This window comes from Bactrocera tryoni, chromosome 3 (assembly GCF_016617805.1).
Source record: "Bactrocera tryoni isolate S06 chromosome 3, CSIRO_BtryS06_freeze2, whole genome shotgun sequence".
NCBI lineage: Eukaryota > Metazoa > Arthropoda > Insecta > Diptera > Tephritidae > Bactrocera > Bactrocera tryoni.
Window position 1 is genome coordinate 33173234 of NC_052501.1, and position 20307 is coordinate 33193540.

The 20307-nt window shown below is 34.9% G+C and overlaps 3 protein-coding genes across 4 annotated transcripts in view; 1 reads left to right on the forward strand and 2 right to left on the reverse strand.

The window, feature by feature from the left end:
- The window catches only part of LOC120770997 (solute carrier family 28 member 3), an 18978-nt gene extending 17707 nt beyond the window's left edge, over window positions 1–1271 (forward strand). For both annotated transcript variants that reach the window (XM_040098745.1, XM_040098744.1), the window contains 3 exons: window positions 521–848; window positions 916–1096; window positions 1148–1271. In XM_040098745.1, the coding sequence (XP_039954679.1) occupies window positions 521–848; window positions 916–1096; window positions 1148–1248 (610 nt within the window). In that variant the 3' untranslated portion in view covers window positions 1249–1271. The remainder of the gene's footprint in view (window positions 1–520; window positions 849–915; window positions 1097–1147) is intronic.
- LOC120770996 lies at window positions 1265–11397 on the reverse strand. Its single transcript, XM_040098743.1, has 10 exons — window positions 11089–11397; window positions 10829–11016; window positions 10638–10771; window positions 10382–10584; window positions 6669–6817; window positions 5867–5978; window positions 4948–5092; window positions 4221–4392; window positions 3823–4168; window positions 1265–1941 (listed from the first exon to the last, which is right to left on the reverse strand). The coding sequence occupies exons 1-10, from the start codon at window positions 11341–11343 to the stop codon at window positions 1306–1308; spliced, it is 2340 nt and encodes a 779-aa protein (XP_039954677.1). The 5' UTR covers window positions 11344–11397; the 3' UTR covers window positions 1265–1305.
- A 4205-nt stretch (window positions 11398–15602) lies between these two features.
- Window positions 15603–19889, reverse strand: LOC120772026 (peptidyl-prolyl cis-trans isomerase FKBP8). The gene is made up of 9 exons (XM_040100393.1): window positions 19779–19889; window positions 19221–19632; window positions 19025–19168; window positions 18730–18812; window positions 18477–18618; window positions 18258–18425; window positions 18110–18199; window positions 17909–18049; window positions 15603–15814 (listed from the first exon to the last, which is right to left on the reverse strand). The coding sequence occupies exons 2-9, from the start codon at window positions 19599–19601 to the stop codon at window positions 15737–15739; spliced, it is 1227 nt and encodes a 408-aa protein (XP_039956327.1). The 5' UTR covers window positions 19602–19632; window positions 19779–19889; the 3' UTR covers window positions 15603–15736.
- Between the last annotated feature and the right edge of the window lie 418 nt (window positions 19890–20307).

Here is a 20307-nt window from a genome sequence, read left to right on the forward strand (position 1 = left end):
TCAAGTTTAATTATTTGTAACGGGCATAACTAAATAAAAGCGTTGAGCGGCGCGTTAATGGCGACGCAACATCCTTAAACTTAACGTAAAACTCTCGTTTAAATTCTAAAATTAGTACAAAAGATAAGAAGCGCGAATGGAATAAATTTAGTAAGAATCTTTCAACCCTCAGGGTTACCGCCGCGTTTATTTCGGTATGCGCCATACAAAATATATGAGCATGAGGAATTTTTGGCAGTAATTTGCCGCTGCCATTTTTATTTAGGAACTTATCAGAGGCCAGCGCTTTGTTTTTGAAGGTTTCAAAACACATGAATTTTAATTCTTATATCTTACTTTCATCCATTTCCATAAGTTTTAGGAATTACAAATAACTGTTTGTCAGCCGATTTATTTTTATTTATTGTCGGCATTATCTCGCTTATCCTTACATATTTACTTATGATATGTTCATTTATATTACACAATTCCATTTAGCCAACGCTGATATGTCTATTTCATTTCATGCACAATAATACAGAGAAGACTCTTCAATACTGGATGCGGCTTCGAACGGGGCCAATAATGCTATTCCAATTGTAGCAGGAATCATTGCCAATATCGTCGCTTTTGTTGCATTTGTGGCATTCCTCAATGGCGTCGTTAACTGGCTATGTTTTTTAGTTGGGTTGGAAGACATCGATTTTGAATGGATATTTTCGAAACTTTTTATACCACTGGTGTGGACGATGGGTGTGCCCTACCAGGACTGTAATATTGTAGCAAAAATTGTCGCCACTAAGTCAATCATCAATGAATTTGTGGCTTATGAGCGTTTGGGTGAATACATCAAAAGTGGAGAATTGGAAGTAATGTTACAGCTCACAAACAAACAAACTGAATAAGATCATCTGTGACTTCACTTTAATTTTATAGGCTCGCAGCATAAGTATAACAACATTTGCAATTTGCGGCTTTGCAAATCCGGGTGCTCTGGGCATACTCATTGGTACACTCAGCGCAATGGCACCAAATAGGAGATATGTGATAACTTCAGTTGCCATGCGGGCATTTGTTGTTGGCAGCATAGTCTGTTTTGTATCTGCTAGTTTTGCGGGTAAGTTAGAATTATTTCACAAAATATTCGAGTAAAAAACTTTCTTTCTAGGCCTTTTACTCCAGGAGGAACAGGAAAGTCGCCTGTACACTAAGTTCCTTAACGCACCAGAACGGAAAAATATAACAATTGCCATTTTTAAATCCCAATAAAGTTTTCAACTATTATTGTTACACATTCTATGTTTTAATAAGTTAATACTTTGGGTATTAATAGCTACGATCAGTGATTACTTTAATATCCTTACATAATTTATTCAATTTTGCATAATCATTTTCTGCTAGTTTTTGAGAAAACATGGTAATTTTCTGCAACAACTGATTGATATTTTGTATAGTGTCGTCGATTTCACTTCCGTCGAAGGTTATGTCATTTCGTGGACGTTTACGAAAAACATGTGTGGGCCTTAAACTTATCGCACTTTCTACGTTATTTTCAATGTTGGCGGAGAACTCAAAATCAGCTGCACAATTAACCGATGATTTAGTTACTTTTTCAAATGTGCTAACTTGAATTATATCAGGTATTTCTACTTGGTTGTAAATAGCTTCGGCAATATTTCGAACAATCGAATTAGCTTTCTGCTTACGGAAGCATTGGATAATTAACCAAAACGACAGCATCGGAAAGTACATTCCATTTTGAACATTTTTTTCAATAAATGTAATAATTTTCAATTGTGTTTCTTCATTTATATGGTTATTCGCCATAAGTAATAATCCAGCACTCATCAGCCTTTGGAAAGATGGTTTCGCTCCGCAATTTGTAAGTAGCTCCGCAATTTTTTGTTGTAAGCAATCAGGGACTTCTGCTTTATATTTCACAAGCTTGTACATGTGCGAAACCTAAAATAAACAATTGACCTTTTATTATATTCAAAATTCTCACATATTTTAATATTATTAATACCACCCCCTTATACATAAGTATATTAGTATTGTTTTGCCATTACTTGGAAGATACTACAAATTGTATGTAGTATTTATTTGAACGTAAAACACTAAAGGAGAAAATTGTGAAAAATTAATATTTTGTTAGTAAGAAAGTATGTACTTGAAATCTATTATTATGTTTCATTAACTAATTCTCATAGAATCTATTCATAATCCGTTTGATTTTATCAGAAACATATTTTGTTCTAGTCCCAATATTTTTAGTTTTCCATGCGCCTATAGCGCGTTGGCTTTACTGCACTAACACCTCTACATGTTGTGTATCTTTACAGAAATGTTTCAATAAAGCAACCGATCTTGAGCATATAGAGTATATTCCGAAATTAAAATTTTAGTACTAACTATCTACACTAAATTGTTGTTTTAACGGCTATCAATCCCCGTTAGGATGGTAAGGGTTATCTGTGTTGTCATCGACGTCATCTAACGGGAGGCCCAGGAAACGAGCTGTTTCGACGGGGTCGGACCAAAGGGAAAAGGGTGTTAGATGAGTGGGGTTGGTAGGGCATGCAAAGGGGTGGTCAGTGTCATGCGGAGACTCGTTGCATGCAGGACATACATTGGGTATGTCTGGGTCTATTCTGGAGTTTAATCGGCTACAATATTCAGAACGAAGCTGCACTAGGGTCACTCGCGTTTCTCGCGTCAACTCGAGCTCTTCGTCTGCGATGGGTGGTGGTTTGACTCCAAGAACGCCATTCACGGGAAGGGAGTCGGTGAAGGTGTTAATGGCTCCACTATGAATGGCGGTCAGTACCTGTCGAAAGTCAGTTGCGTCCGAAGTCCGGTCGGCGTACTGTACTTGGCTGCAAGGGTAATTTCTACGAAAACATCCCAGCAGGAACTGCTTGGAGAGGAGTTCATTATGCTCCTTAACTGGGAGCATAAGCGTCTCACTGTGTGGGTGTTCGATAGGAGACATCAAAAGGCATTCCGTCGTGGTCCGGAGTGCAGTGTTTTGGCAGGTCTGGAGTTTCCTCATCTGCGTACCACTGCATCCGGGCGACCATATAGATGTTGCGTAGTTGAGGACCGGCCGGCCGATTGCCTTGTATGTTGCCAACAACGTTTCTTTGTGTTTTCTCCATGTGCTGCCGGCTAGCGACTTGAGGTTTTTGCTACGGCTCTGTACCTTGGCGATTATCGCGGTCTCACACAATCCCGGGTATAAAATTGTATGTTTCTGTCGTATTCAGTTAATGATTTATCGCACTTTTCGTAGTTTTTAACCGTACTGTTATATGCGGAGTTGACGAGAGGTAGGGATGCTTAGGGGATCTGTCCTGAGCGGATTTGATCCAATTAGAGACTATTATACTCTGTAACAACATGTTGCAGGTTTATAAAAATTAATTGTATAGCGAAAATAACTATTTCACATAGTTTTCATTTGCTTATGGTCACTAATTTTTGAAAGTATAGTAAGATAATTTAGTGCAATTGTTGAGATACGGCAGTTCTAGCTATATGTATCTTTTGGTTGACCGAAGGTAAAAAAGGCTGGGTAAACTTTGCTCAAGGCAAGTAGTTCAGTTGATTCCGCCATCCACTCTAGGCCAAAAGGATATTGTAGTCACACTAGAGCTGACCCAGTGCTAGAACGGTGGACACCTATGAAGATCCAACTCGGTCCACTCATATGTGAGCAGAAAAAGGGATTTTACATACATATATAGTACTACTAATATATAAAAGTAGAATAATACTGTGACGAAAATTAATAAATAGAAGAAGGAAAACAATAATCTACGAAATTAATGAAAAAGTAATTACAAGTTTATAATAGTCCTTTAAACTCATCGCATTGCGATCAAAAATTTCCATCAATCTGCTAAGTTTGCTGATAGCTTTCGAGATCAACATTGTCATATCCAATGTATTGCTGCCATTGTTTATGCAACGAAGTACGCTGTAATTATTTTGTAAGTTAATGGAATGATGACATTGATGTTCGATGTTTTCTTCCAAATTTAATCCAGAGCATAATATTATATAATGCTCTATAAGTCGTTCAACATTAAGGCGCCGGTAATTTGAGGAAAATTGAGCGAAACGATTGTTTGTTTCCACCCAGAACTGAAGACCATCTTTGAGCTCATAAGCTCGACTGTCCTTACAGCTGTAATATTATAAGTTTATAATAAATAAAAACAATATACAATTATATTTACCTTGATGCTAATATCAACACATCTGTACATGCAAAGGATAACGCTGAGTTTCCTTTAATAACATATTGCTGCATGTTGCTTAACAAAGTCCCGGAAGAGTCCAAAAGAGCCAAAGTAACATACACATCTATTATTTCATCAAAACGTACTGCATTCACGAATATATCAGGTCCTTTAAAATATTAATTAGATTTGATGATATAGTAAATATTTGTTTCACATATTATGAGGGAGTAAGAGAGTCGTGTTGCTAACGTATATATAACATAGACATCCAAAGAAGTAAGAATTTTCAATTAGACTAAAGAAATCCGAATCATAAAATGTTCTCCAAATTGTCATTCATTTTGTCGGAATTTGTCAAATTATTTTGGTTTTGATTTCAGAAGCTATAGTAACTAGTTATAGTTAATGGGGAAAAGAACGAGGAAAAAGTGATGAGACAACAAAATGTTCATAATCGGCGAACACGCATTTTGTTCGTGTTCATCTGATTTCGCATCTACAAAATTGTGAATTACACAGTTATTCATACGATTTTAATCGGAAATTATGCCAAAGGGAAATTACGAAACATTTAATCTCAAAAATGTATATTCAGAATTCTTATTATTAAATTTGTTTATAAAAACCAATAATAACCCAATTAAATTCATTAATGCAATAAAATTATTTTGCTTCGAATAACAAATAATTTTAAAAAATGTATCTTAATAAATTTACTCACTTTGAAATAACCGTTTAAAAATTTCGAAAATCAGTTCGGCACTTCTTTCAAAGTAATCATCTTCTTTATTGGTGATACAACAACGAATATAAGTTACAATGAACTCGTAACAATAGTCGCTTCCTCCAATATGATTTGCTATCAACTACATCGAAATATATGTACAAAAGAAACCATGATTTACAAGTAAAAGCCACCAATTCAATAAATAGAATAATATATAAAAATTTCACTTAAATATACATATAATCTAACCAAGTTGTTTTGTTATTTGAAAGAGGTAGATTTTTTGACTTTCTGTTCGGGAGCGTAATTTTATAGGTGTAATTTATTTACTCTCATTGTAATTAAATTCTTCTCTGTAACATAATATTTAATATTTTTTAGTATTTTAAATTTTTTGAATGAAAAGTTATATCGATTATTAGTAATGTTTGTATAGGTGGAAATTCGGATTCATCACACCGAGAACGATCCCACCCAAAAATTTAATTTTATAATTACACAATTGCTGATCGCTTTGTTTGAAACATTGGAATAGAAGTGTCTTATTAGCTTTAGTTGTAAAAGTATAATTTAGTAAAGTATAAATACAAGTACATTCCCAGAAATATCTGTTTATAAGATAAATTACAAAATTAAAAAAAAAAATATTTCGACATGCTTATCGAAAAATGTCAAAAACGAACAACACAAAAATTCATAAAAGCATTAATCAGAGAAAATTTGGGCAAATATGATCATCACAGAATAGTATTCATGTACGTACATATTATGTATTGTTAATAATTTTTTAAATTTATTCAACATAAATTGATGCTGTCATTTATCTTGAGATAAACAAAAATTATACGATACCAGATGTGCAACAATATCTTATACTAAACATTAAGTATTAAATAGTTAGAAACATGTTTACCTTTTGAAATTCGTAATTTTTATATAACAATAATAGTATATTGGATAAACCAGGGAAGACATGCTTCTCGATGCAAGTGAAAATGGTGCTCCCTCGCAGAAAACTAGGTGGCCTAAAATATTCGTTAAAACTATTATTGAATTAATTGACAAAATTATTTGTATACGCTTATTAAACTAACTAACATAGTTAATCCTTATATACTTTCAAACATAAAATGGCTAAACTGATGATAGTAAGATCATTGTTATTGTATAGGAATAAGAATTTGAAGAATAAAGTGCAACGAAAGGTTGTTTTTAATCTTCTAGTGATAGAACCAAATTTAAAGCTGAAATAATTCTATGAAAATTTAATTAATTTAATTTAATTTTTATTTTTATTTTTGTCAGATATACTGCAATTATTAAAAATATGTCGCTTTGTACTTAATAACAGTAATACTTTGGAATGAGAAAAAGCCATACCCTTTCATAACGGAAATAAATTTTAACATTAGACGAATAGACTTTGATTTGGTAAATATGCAACATCGAGCATATATCAATGTCTTGATCTAAGAGAACTAGAGCGAAACTAAACACAATTTGGCTGAATTTGCTTTGCAAATAGATTATTCCGATTCATTAATATCACAACTCACACATTAATATGTATAAAAAAAATAAACTAATTTTTACTGAGTTGATTTTAGTTTTTGAAATAAATATAAGCTGTACAAATGTAATATCGATTAATATCACTTAATACGAGTATATACATATGATGTACATATATACTACATACATATATAAATACTTACGACATGGAAAGGAGTAAAACTTCGAAAAACATTTTAACTTCAGGAAATTCCGAGGGCTTATACACTGTTGTAATTCTATATAATATTTCTAAATAAAATGCAGTAATTCGCAAATACTGATCCACATATTTGTCATCCTCTCCAAGTTCCTGTAAAACGTGTATCATTTAAAATTTGAAAAATCCACTAAAAATTTAAAAACAAAAATTTCTTCCATTTAATTTTTACTCTCACACACGCTCATGACAAAAAATATTTCACTCTAATTTACGTTTTATTATTTTATCGAGAATGAGAGTCAAAATAATTTTAATGTCTTCCAATCCAGAAAGAGAAAAGTCACTTTAAATAACATCGGATCGTGGTAGTAGTATTAATATATACTACTATAATAATCTTTATTGACAGCAGAGTTATTTATGTATCCATTTTAATCTATATAAATTTAATGGTGTATATACAAGGAGCTTTCCAAAGTAAACAAGACTTTGAATCTAACGCCCCCTGGATGTCGATTGGTGCGTTAGAATCTGCTATCTTTTTCAATCGCAATAACTTAACTGCCAATCGATTAAATGTCATGAAATTCTCACTGGACATTTCATCGATTGGAAGTGAAGTTATTGCGTTTTAAGTGTTAATATGTTTGTGTTATCGGTGCGAAAATGAGCTTCGAACAAAGAGCCAACATTAAATTTTGTTTTAAAATTGGTAAAACCTTTACCGAAATGTTTCAATTGATTGATTGGGCTTACGAAAGCTGTGTGAACGGTTTGTTCCACACAAATTGAATGACGACCAAAAATTGCTCAGAACATTCGAAGGACGATTATTTGACCAAAAATCACATTTTAACCATTAACCATTCCCCGTATTCACCTGATATAACACTGTGGGGCTTCGTTCTTTTCGGAAAATTGCATTTGCCCATGAAAGGAAAGCGTTATGCAGACGTAGAGGCCATTCAAAAGGCTTGCACCGGCATACTGGCAGCCATACCGGCCAACGGGCTAAAACACTCGTTCGACATGCTTTTGGACCGTGCAAAAAGCTGTATTGAAGCAGGAGACAATTTTGAATAAAATAAATTGATTTTGTCGAAAAAAACCCACTTGTCTTGTTTTTTTACGTCTGTTTACTTGGGAACCCACCTTGTGTGAAACGAGATCGTTGTTACCTTTTATACTAAAATGCATTTTTTCGTAGCGGTTATTGTTATTGTAACTGATTTCTAATCCCTGTCTGAGGGAAAGTCCGAGTCAATTGGAATGGAAGACACTTAATACTTTTGACACTCATTTGGTAACAATACCATAATAAAGGTATTGTAATATTGGGTTTGCAACGATGATGACACATACTGAAATGTAAAAAACTCAAAATTTTTGTTTCAAAGGCAATAGTAACAAAAACAAGTAAAAAAAAAAAGTTAGGGTACAATCGAACATTTTATACTATTGCAACTTGCAAGAATAACAGCCAAAGAAATATCCTAGGATGTAAAACCAATAATATGGGGTAAAGTGAGTCGGATGTTCGAAAATCCTGATATTAGTTATTTATTTTAGGCACAAAGATACACCGTTATGAGTAAAACACGTTCTGTAAATTTCATTGGGATAACTGCAATTTTTGCCGATATATGCAGTATAAAATCATTTTATACTAAGTATATGAAGGCTCAGGGAAGTATTTGCCCGATTCAAACCATTTTTGACACAAAGAATTACTATTGTCAGGAAAGGATTATATCTGAATTTCTATTGTATATCCCATACATTGACCGATATTATCGGTCAAAAGTCAACTATAGATATTTGGGTCCACATATTCGTTACCTAGGGACTTGAACAGTTGTGGTTTATTTTGGAAAATTTTTGGTAATATTTTGGTGGCATACTCGAAAGGCATTTTTCGTTCAAAGCTTTATACCGTTTATATGTATAATTTGATCTTGATTTGTGTACTGAAAAGTGAAATAATCAAATGGAATTTAAAATTTTTCTATATGGGAATTAGTCGTGGTTATAGTCCGATTTCGCCCATTTTCGCTTTGTCACATAGGAATATGCGAAGAAGCCAACGACAATACTACGCTGAATACATCGGTTCTCGTCCGATCAACGAAGTTAAGCAGCGTCGGGCACGGTTAGTACAAACAAACGATCGGGCCACGAAATATGGGATTGCACCAAAAAATCGGCGGTGCCGCGCCCATCGTCCAATTTTCACACCGGCCCCCATAAAGCCCTTTCATGTTTCTTCAGAGGTGAATTTGAATGCATCTGGTGTATATAGTGATTGATTTATTTCGCTTTTACTAGTCTTTCACAATACCATTATTGGGGACTGAGCGGGGTTATCTACCGATTTCATTCATTTGTACTTTCACTGTGGGTAGGAGTTCCTATAGTGTTTATATATTTATATAGTATATTGTAGCTTTAGTGGCTTAGGAGATATATACATTAAACTTTTTAGAGGGTGGCCCACTCCGACTTTTTCAAAATCTTTTCCCTAGGTGTCCTTTGCTACTGCGATCCCCTGTGCCAAATTACAGTTTTATATCTCAAATAAGTACTTAGTTATGGCATAGGTTTTTGGTTAATGGTGTTTAGTGGGCGTGGATGTGGATAACCATCTTCTCTGGATGACCAAAATTATACTAAATCGAAAACACCAATGGTTATATTCTTTATTGACCTTGAGCACAGAACCAACAAAAAAATTTTGGTCCAAATTCATTAATGCCAAGTAAAAATTTCTGAGTAGATGTAAGACAACCTATTACCATTTTTTTCTTTTTGGACTTTGACCAACAAAAGGAATAATGTATAGCAAAAATTTCAAAACGGTTATTAATCTGTAGGAAAGTCGCTATCGCGCTTTGGAAGCCTTTTTTCGAAAATTTCACACTGAGACGATCTCTTAATACTTCCAAGTCATTTTGACAGAATATTTTAAAGAGCTTTTGTGTATGAGCTTGAATCTAAGTTCGTTGAACAGCCGTTTCTTCCAATACTCCAATGAAATTGGTAATATTGTTACCAGGAATTAGGGTGGGGACATGAACGATTATTTTACATACATATAGCTGAAGCAGCTCACGACTTACGGTCTTTGACAAAGTATCCTTTGGGTAGCCAAAGAACATTCGTGTAAAAGCGAGCTGTAGTGAGAAGGCGAAACATCCCCTCCACTGGGTTTTGCGCTAATTTTGAGCAACACCAAAGGCTCCGTCAGGATCGGGAAAGACCTCTCTTTTTGTGTGACTTCTTCAACCTACTTCTGGAGAAAATAATTCGAGCTGCAAAACTAACTAGAATAACAAATAAGCGTAAAGAAAAAAAAAGATTATGTTTTATATATTATCACGTCTAATGCCTGGTTCTCTGAAATGTTCTAGTATTGATTATCCTGAAAAGCTGTTCTGCTTTAGGCAAATGCTGAGACGGGTTGGGATTATGAGAAGATGGTTGGGGAAGAGATTGTCTGGTAAAGGAAAAGGGAAAGCTGGGATGAAAACTGTTAATGTTTCAGTACATTGCATTATCATTATCCCAAGTTTTATAGTCCAGAAGTTTGGAAACGTAAACAGCATTTAAAAAAAAAGATTAATTATTTGTCATATAGAGTTAACATTCTTTCGCAAAATTAAAATGCAAATCGGGCATATACAGTTGATTAAAAAATTAAACACTTATACTGCTTACCTTCTTATAAATCATCAGTAAACTCTTTTCCGCTTGTCGGAGTAAAATACGAACAGGTATTTGTTCTTCAAGTTGCTCTTTATAATTTTTTGCATAAGCACCGTATTTCAAAATAAATTTCGCAACAAATTTCCATGCTTCTACCTTGATTTTAATTTCTATAAATTTATCATTTGCAACACCGGTGCATAAAGCTTTAATATCTTTAAAATAAAAATATAAAATACGAATTTCATTCAATATTTTGTGTCCTTACAGTGAAAAATAGCGCAATATTCCGTATCACTTATTTGTCCATGAATTTCAAGGCAATCCCATAATAGCTTATGTGATATGTTATGCAGAAAGTTTAACCATCTTATTTGAGACGTTAAATCAGACTTTTTGGCACTAAATTGATAATTTACCTTTAATAACCTTTAATTTAAATTTGTTTAAGATACTTACTTCATTTCAAAAAATTGGCAGGATTTTTGGGCTAAATCCAAAATAGTGTCAAAAAATAGGCACATTCCAGTCACATTAAATTTTTTATCACAAATATGAATAGATTTGAGAAACTCCGAAGATTCTTTTAGCCAACAACTAAGTTGGCTATATGTTTTATCATCAAGAACACAAGTCCTTTCGAGCGCCTTGTAATAAACAGCAAGCGAAATATGATTATTCAAATATAGAACTCTTCCAAATTATGATTCCAAACAAACCATTTTTTCGAAATAATTTTGGCAGCAAAGCGTTAAAATACCCCAATCGGTCCGACAAAAATGTTCATAACTATAAATCTTTTGCAACTTTTTCACCCACAGATTTAGTACGTCACCAGCAGTTATGTCTCTGCATTCAACTGCTTTGGAAATAACACTAAAGGCGTATTCTTTAGTTATATTTTTGGAAATAAATTCTACATCCAAAGACGAAAGCTGTGTGTAAGTAATGTCAGTACTTTTAATATTATCCATAGCCACAACAATGTTTAAATTTTGTTTGAATTTGCGGGCATTTGGAAAACTCTATCGATATACATACATAGAGACTAATGGAGATACATTAATGTCATACTCGAATCGATAACTTTACGCAATGACCCCAGATGTAAGTTTCCTTCGGTTAAATCATAGGCATCTGCTAGACATTCAATAGGGGTATTCGCTTGCTCTTGCAAAACCCTTGGTATTCGCTTGCTCCTGCAAAACCCTTGCACGGTGCAAGAATTACATATATTTCCTCTTGGTGCACCGGCACAACCACAAACACACGCAGAAAATTATTTGCAATGGCTTTAAAATATGTCAGACCAAAACCCAAGTATATTTGCGTGCAATGTTAGGCAAAAATATATTTGCAACCCTGTTTTAGCTGTCATTTTACATAAAGACATATTACGTCGTTAAATTGTTGAGGAAGGTAAGTTTTAAATAGATTTTATAATTTCTATTTAAATTATAAAGATTTGTTACAGTTTTTTTTGTTAAATGCAGAAGGTGCCACAATTCACAATAGCCATGCATAATAGTCATTCACAATAAATTGATCGCATCAGTCGTTCATATATCACTAGATTCTGCAATGGGTGCTCTCGTGCCCTTGTATATTTCGGTATAGTATTTTTGCAATCTGCAATCTTGCAAGAGCAAGCTAATACCCCTAATATTTGCTAAAACAAAAAAAATAAAAAAAATAATATTAAATATTTTTCTTAATAAATACATGTTTTTTTCTGTGTAATACCTACATAGCTGAAACTCTGAAACTAGAGCTGATAAAAATATTTAAATTATATTTTTGGAAATAGCATATTATATGTAGTCAGCAACAGCTAAAATTTCTTCGGCAACAAATGTACTGTAAACTAGTGTTATATTTATATTTGGTATAAGAGAGCTAGGAAAAATATTGACCCGATTTTACCCATTTTTAACAAACAGACTGACATTTTCCGTCAAAAATCAACTGTCATAGAATGATATACTTCAAAGACACTATTCGTGTAAAGATTTCACTTTGTAAAATATGTTCGTACGAAAGCATGCTCAACGATTGGAATTTAAGTGCACTATGCCCAATCCACAAAAAGGGAGACCCCACAATCTGCGCCAACTACCGTGGGATAATATCGCGTATAAGGTTCTATCGAGCGTATTGTGTGAAAGATTAAAGACCACCTTATCAGTGTGACTATCAACAACCGACCAGATATTCCCCAAATCTTGAAAAAGACCCGTGAAAGGAGAATCGACACACACCACCTCTTCGTCGATTTCAAAGCTGCTTTCGACAGCACGAAAAGGAGCTGCCTTTATGCCGCGATGACGCGAATTTGGTATCGATCACGTTGCAAAACTAATATGGCTGTGTAAACTGACGTTGAGCAACACGAAAAGCTCCGTCAGGATTGGGAAGGACCTCTCCGAGCCGTTCGGTACCAAACGAGGTTTCAGACAAGGCGACTCCCTATCGTGCAACTTCTTCAACCTGCTGCTGGAGAAAATAATTCGAGCTGCAGAACTCAATCGAGCAGGTACAATCTTATATAAGAGTGTACAGCTGCTGGCGTATGCCGATAATATTGATATCAACGGCCTCAACACCCGCGCCGTTAGATCTGCTTTCTCCAGACTGGAAAAGGAAGCAAAGCAAATGGATCTGGCAGGGAACGAGGGCAAACCGAAATATGAATCTCCTGTCATCAAACAAACAGTCTTCGCACTCGCGACTTGGCTCTCACGTCACTGTTGACAGTCATAATTTCGTCTATCTTGGAACCAGCGTAAACACCACCAACAATGTCAACCTGGAAGTCCAACGCAGGGTAACTCTTGCCAACAGGTGCTACTTCGGACTGAGTAGGCAATTGAAAAGTAAAGTCCTCTCTCGTCGAACAAAAACCAAACTCTATAAGTCACTCATAATTCCCGTCCTGCTATATGAAGCAGAGGACGATGACAACAACTGATGAGTCGACGTTGCGAGTTTTCGGGAGAAAAGTTCTGCGAAAGATTTATGGTCCTTTACGCGTTGGCCACGGCGAATGTCGCATTCGATGGAACGATGAGCTGTACGAGATATACGACGAGATTGACATAGTCAGCGAATTAAAAGACAGCGGCTACGCTGGCTAGGTCATGTTGTCCGAATGGACGAAAACACTCCAGCTCTGAAAGTGCTCGACGCAGTACCCACCGGCAAAGCAGAGAAAGAGGAAGACCTCCACTTCGTTGGAAGGACCAAGTGGAGAAGGACCTGGCTTCGCTTGGAATATCAAATTGGCGCCATGTAGCGAAAAAAAGAAACGACTGGTGCGCTGTTGTTAACTCGGCTATAATCGCGTAAGCGGTGTCTACGCCAGTAAAGAAGAAGAAGAAACTATCATAATGGATAAAATGGATAGAGCACCTAAAGCCTTGCAACCCCTCCACCGGTGTGAGTTTGCTACTGCAAAGATCTTGTCTAATCTGAAGACACATGACGACCGAGTTGAAATTCAATTCAATGGCCATTCTTCCTCGGACCCTAGGAAGTGTGTCGCACTGCTGTCTCAGCAGTTAGTAAATAGGGTCGCTGTGGATTTATGGGGTAGAGTTTTAAGTTCCATGCAACGAGAAAGGTCGGAAAGATAACCGTTTACTTTTAAACACATTACATCGATTCCATTGCCCGACGTGATTATCGTGGGTTAGACAACCCTTGAAGGTACTTCAAAGCTTACTCACGTCGGTGAAGAGATTGCAAGACTTTAGGTGATCTATCCATTTTGTCCGCATGTGTTGATTTTCCATTTGCCGATTCTCCAAAATGAGATCCCTTAAAAAAAATTTAATTAACGAAGAAACGGTTGTCCACAGAAATAAAGTCGAGAGGTTTCTCGATCGAGATAATTATAAGCAGATGGTCTGATGCGAGAGTTAGCATAGGCCGCAAGGTTATGCTATTATCAGACCAACGCTAACAATGTTAATATCAGGCGAGCTACTACAGGTGCCCATAATTATGGTAAGGTAAGAATGTCGAATCGGCTATCTATTCCGCCAGCTCCATCCCCCCATCGCGATGCGCATTAAAGTCGCCTAGTATCAAACGGTTTTCACCACGAAGTAGCACATCTATATTTGGGTGATATCCTGTAGGGCAGCATGTAACTGGGGAGATGTACATATTAAATATTTCGACCTCGACATCGCCTGACTTTCTAGGAAACTATCCCTGCGGTCGATGTCTCCGGGGGCAGACTCCTACAGCATGGGGCAACGTACGACGCACTCTACTGATGCGCATGCCAGAACACGTCGAACAGTGACACCCAAACACTGCAGAAATTGCATTTGACTGACATTCCGACGCACGGAACATACTGTGCGAGGAAGAAAGAGTTGCCAAGTGGTTCTCGCATGAGGATTGGAGCGAGATGAAGGTTGTGGGGGACTGATCAGAATGGGAGTCATAACGATAAATTGCTATAATCAACTAAACAACGTAATTCGTAGTTGCCAGAATGTTCAAATGGTAATGTTTGTGCAATAATCTCCTATATAAGGTCTGCTGGACTGTGCCCGAACAGTTCAAATTACAGTGCAGCTTAGAAGAGCTATAAACAGTAAGTTTTAAACTCGAATAACGAGAAATTAGTGTTGAGCTGTTTAAATTAGAAAGAAACCATTAAATTGAGACTTTTATTTAACAATCCAGACATTGAACTGAAGAATGAGTTAAAAGTTAGATTCCTTACAGTACCAATTAATTTACAGATGTCTCCTAAGCATACCGATATTAAATTTCAACCGATGTCATTGTTTTCCATTTTTTTGTCCACCTCGCGTATTCTTCTCACTAACTTTAACCAATATTTTAAGCAATTCTTCTGAAAAATGTAAACTCAGAGCTGTTGTCTGCATTTTCAAGTATTCTGACTTCAGTAGCCACCGCAAAGCTAATTTTTGATGGACCCCGTTTTCCTTATACCCTTTAGTTAAATGATGGGGTGGGTTGGTAGCATGCTAAGAGAGTTCAATAATCGCTGCAACTAATCTCACGTTATGAATCTGACGTTCACTCTTCGTTTTTGATCTCTCTGTTTTGGTAAGTAAAAACATATATTCTGGAATGATATTTATTTCATCTCCAATCTTCCTTTATATTAAAATATATTTACCAATAAAAATAGAAAACACTTAAATCCCACACTATAAATCACTAAAAAATTTATAAAATAAACAAATAATAATTAAACAGAAATTTGATCCGATTCTAATTTTCTTGTTGTTAAATGCTTTATCAATTTTTTTAATTTTTGATTATTAAATAAACTTATTTTGATGTTCCTCGCACAGTAGGCTTTTGTCCATTAATCCACTAAATCTAGTATTTGTATCTATATATAGCAACGCCAGCTACACCAATTAAAATTGATCCCATTAAATATCCTATAAGTTTAAGCTGAAAAGATAAAAGCAAATATATATAAAAATTATAATACAACATATGTAAGTGTTCCAATTGCAAAAATATGACAGACATATTTTCCACACATCTATAGGCTAAGTGCTAAAAAAATGAGAAATCGAGCAGAAAATTTATGGGATCGTCTTAGAGTGAAATTTTCGAAAAATCGATTACACTGTAATAAACAATCTCTCACATTTTGAAATCGAAATTCAAATTATTACGGTCGCTACAGCGTTTCTTGTAGAAAGGGAACAGGTTGGGAGCGCTACAACTCCAACCTTTAAATACGTTTTTCTCAGAATGGTGTTTTCCAAAACGGTTTTCACTCTCAAAGGAAGAGTTTTGAAAATATCTAATTTCAATTTGGCGGGAACATTTTTAACGTCATGTGCTGAACGCAATGAGCGCGACAGACTGCAAACGACATCTGTCAAATATTAAAATACACACGTTCTTATAGACACAGTTATTGAGGCAGCTGCACAACTACATAACTGTATCCATAAGAACGTGTGTATTTTAATATTTGACAGATATGTCGCTTGCAGTCTGTCGCGCTCATTGTGTTCAGCACTTCATTCTCTATCGAGCTATAGCTTTTTTATTTTGAAATCTTCCAATTTTTTCTACGAGAAACTGTCGAAAAAAGGGTAAAATTCGATTATTTTTGTTAAAACCGCCATTTTGTCAAATTAAAAAAAAAAATCCATAGCGCGATAGCAACCGATTTATAAGCTTTTTGAAATTTTTGTTTTGGATCGAAATTGCGGCCGCAATTACGTATCATTTCAACAATTTATTTAACTATTATACACCCAATAAATAAACATAAAAAATCATTTTTCATTCGTCATTAATGTATTTATTTATAAAAAAAAAAACCGGACTCTAATATTAAAAAAACAACGCGAAAGTCGGTGATTTTTCGGAGGGTCGCACTGCGACGATCCCATAAACATAAGAAATACTCCACGGATATCACAATAATTTAAGTGAAAATTGGACAAAATTATAACGGGGTTTCCAGTAGGAATGATCTAAGTATCATTTTGGCCATTTTTAATATTTCATAATCTCTAATTAATTTTTCATTATATTTAGTAATGCATACAATTTCATCATGGAAAGATAAACAATCGTTTTCCAATTGCAATTTTTCGTGCGACGACGCTTGCCTTTTATGGACGTAACAATCGTCGACTTGTGCTCGCCATTCGTCGAATTGTTGAAAAATTCGAGCGTACATTTTCTTTACATGTGCCAATAAAACGAAGAATCGCTCGTAGTAATGAAAATTTTTCCATTCCAAGACGTTCTCAAGAATTGGGACTGTCTCAAACTACAACTTAGCGGATTTTGAGAAAGGATTGTTCTCACTCGAGCACAGAAGCCACTGATACAACGTAAACTTTGCAGATTTTGCCTTGCATCAGCTTTAAAACGAAGTTTTAAATAAAGTTTTTCGAAATGAAGCTGTTGACAATGTTACTTCCAATGGAGAGCGCTATAGATCATAACCAACTTTTTATGACCGTAATTGGAATAAGTTTCTCTTGACAACACCTGGTTCCAATATGACGGGGTACGTGCCACATAGCAGGTGCAACAACCGAATTGTTGCGAAAAAGGTTTGGAGATTCGATTATTTCTAGAAATTGTGACATTAATTGGCCTCCAAGAAGTTGTGAATTAACACCATTAACCTACTTCTTATGGGGGTTATTTGAAGTAATTAGTCTTTAGCAATAAACCAGACTCTCTTCAATCTTTGAACGTGATATTCATGCGAGATATTATTAATAATTATTTGTCAATGCCAATGTAGTTAACAAAATGCACTGTCAGAGGTAAATATGATACGACGAAAGAAACCTAACAATTTACTGATTTATTATGTAAATTCCCTTTTATAAAATCAGTATTACACCCGTTATCCTTTTAATTGGCGTTTCCAAGTTGTAGTCGTTGCTATTGTTGCTAATATGGCCAAATATTTTTGAATAACATTGTTTGTCACTTTGTTGTCTACTTGGTATCAAAATGATTAGCAAACAATCGGTTTAAAAAATAATACCAATTACATACCTTTGAGCTTTCAATGTTTTGTTGCTTCTGCGGTTGTTTATGCTTCTGTTCAAGTTTTTTTGCTTGTCCCAGCATTTTTTGATACATTTCTTTTTCGTTGTGCTCTTCTCTGCGTGCTTTGATTATCAACTTTGCTAAGTCCTGTGTAATATAATTAGTTCAATTTTTTTTTACAACAATACTAACAATAATAGCACCAACCTGCTGAATTGCTTTACTATCTGGTTCGAATGTCGCAGCTTTTTGTAATAAATTAATAGCTCCTTTCGTATCACCTTTTCCCTCAAGAATCTATTCAATGAGTTGCATTTACATATTAAATGAAAAATGAAGATCGTTTTATACTTACTCGTCCCTTGCGATACAAAGCCTTAGAATTGCTTGGCTGGCAACGTAGTACGTTTTCTACTGACTTCAAAGCAGCATCAAACGCTGAAATTTTAATTTGAGCCATTGCCAGATTATTGTAGACAATCAATCTATCCTCGAGTAATGTTTGCAAATCGCTATTAGAAAACTTATACACAGAAAGTTAAATATATATATAAAAAAGTACAAATGTACTCACTTCCAAATCTTCCTTATCGAACGCAGAATCAGGATCACCATCGCGATCATCCAAGAATTCTAACGCTCGCCTATACAACTGAATGGCCGTATTGTATTCATTACGGTTATACCAGAAGTTTGCCCGTTCCTTTTTACGTGTTCTATATGTATATGTAAGTATATCATACATTAATAAATGTACATATTTCTTATATAAATATCTTACAATCATATACATATATAAGACAACATGGTGTTAATGTATTACTAACCCGTATTTCCGGCGTATCTCAAAGGACTTTAAATCCGAAAAATCCTCACTTTTACAATCTTGTAAATGTACTTCATATATTAGCTGTAAAAATTCAAGAATAAGCTTTTAGTTATTTGTACTAAAATAGAAAATAATAGTTTGAAATTAGGTTGACAGAATATAAATATTCTACCGGAAAGAACTCGGTGATTTCTAATTTACCAGCTTTCTCAAAGCCTTTTTACTTATACACGACAATATGTATAGGGGAGTTTCAAAATGTAGGATTATATATGGTATATATTTTTTCTTACTGTTGAATCTGCAGGCACGCTTGCGTTTTCATTTTCTTCATTTTTTAAACCTAGGCTACCGTAAGCAAATCTTGCATCGATAGTAACTTCAGCAACTTCGCCAACGTTCATTAAAGGAATAACCATGTCAAGACCTTGCACAACCTAATTATTAAAATTTTATTATAAAATAAATAAGCAACGTAAATTCAAAAACCTCGTAATCTCCAACATGAATTTGATAATTTTCCTTTTTCTCAACAACGATTCCATTAGGCATTCGACCCTTAAATGTAACCGTTACTAGATCTCCCCTTGCTGGGCGAGTACTTAATTGAGACTGTTTTATAACACGTTTAACTAACTGGCCATTGCCTAACACATCACACGGCTCTTCATCTCCAATAGAAGCACCAATTTCACTCCCTTCATGCTTAATATTTTCCTGATGATATTGTTCAATTTTCGCCCCAACTTGAAAGGTGTCTTTTTCTTCTCCTTTGACATCCAACTCCTTTACTTGTGCTGATTTAGTTTCCAATTCGTTTATATTGGATAGGTCTTCAAAGGAACTACTACTGGATTTTTCAGTGTCCATTGTATCTAATGTACTTTAAAGAAGGTAGGTACTGAAAACGACAAATGATGAATTATTTTCATTCAGATCTAAGGTATTATTGTCAAGAGCTGCATTAACACGTATTCTAAATATTTTATCAATTACCATAAATTATATTTTAGTCTGTAAAATATTCTATAACGATTGCGGACTTACCAAGGAAATGTATTAATAAACCAATTTAATTTCTAAAAATTATAATTTTTCCTTCGTCAGCACGCAAAATTCGGCACACAGCTGGTCAGCAATATGTCAATTTTAGGATAGTAAATATATATCGTTACCGAGGAGTTCGATAAAATTTAAGGGCAACTTCCAAACATACAACTACATTACACGCGTAAGCGTGTCGTACAACTTTTGTATGAGAATGTTTGGTTGCATTTACAGGTTTTTAAAATCAGCTATGACTTCGGCTTCTGCTTTGAAAAAAGCGAAGTCGTAGTCGAAGCAGCAAAAAATATCAAACAGTAACAAAAATCAAATAGCAGCAATAGTCGCCGTTTTATTTTCTTGGCACATGTGCGTTAGATCGATATGTGCGCGATTGCGGTTTACTCGTGTATGGGCTTGTGCGTATACCGATCCATGTTCGCGAAAATTTTTAATTTTTTACGATCGGTGTGCACACATGTAGTGTATGGCGCTGTGTGCACACAAAATCTCATTTTTGTTAAGTCGCCGA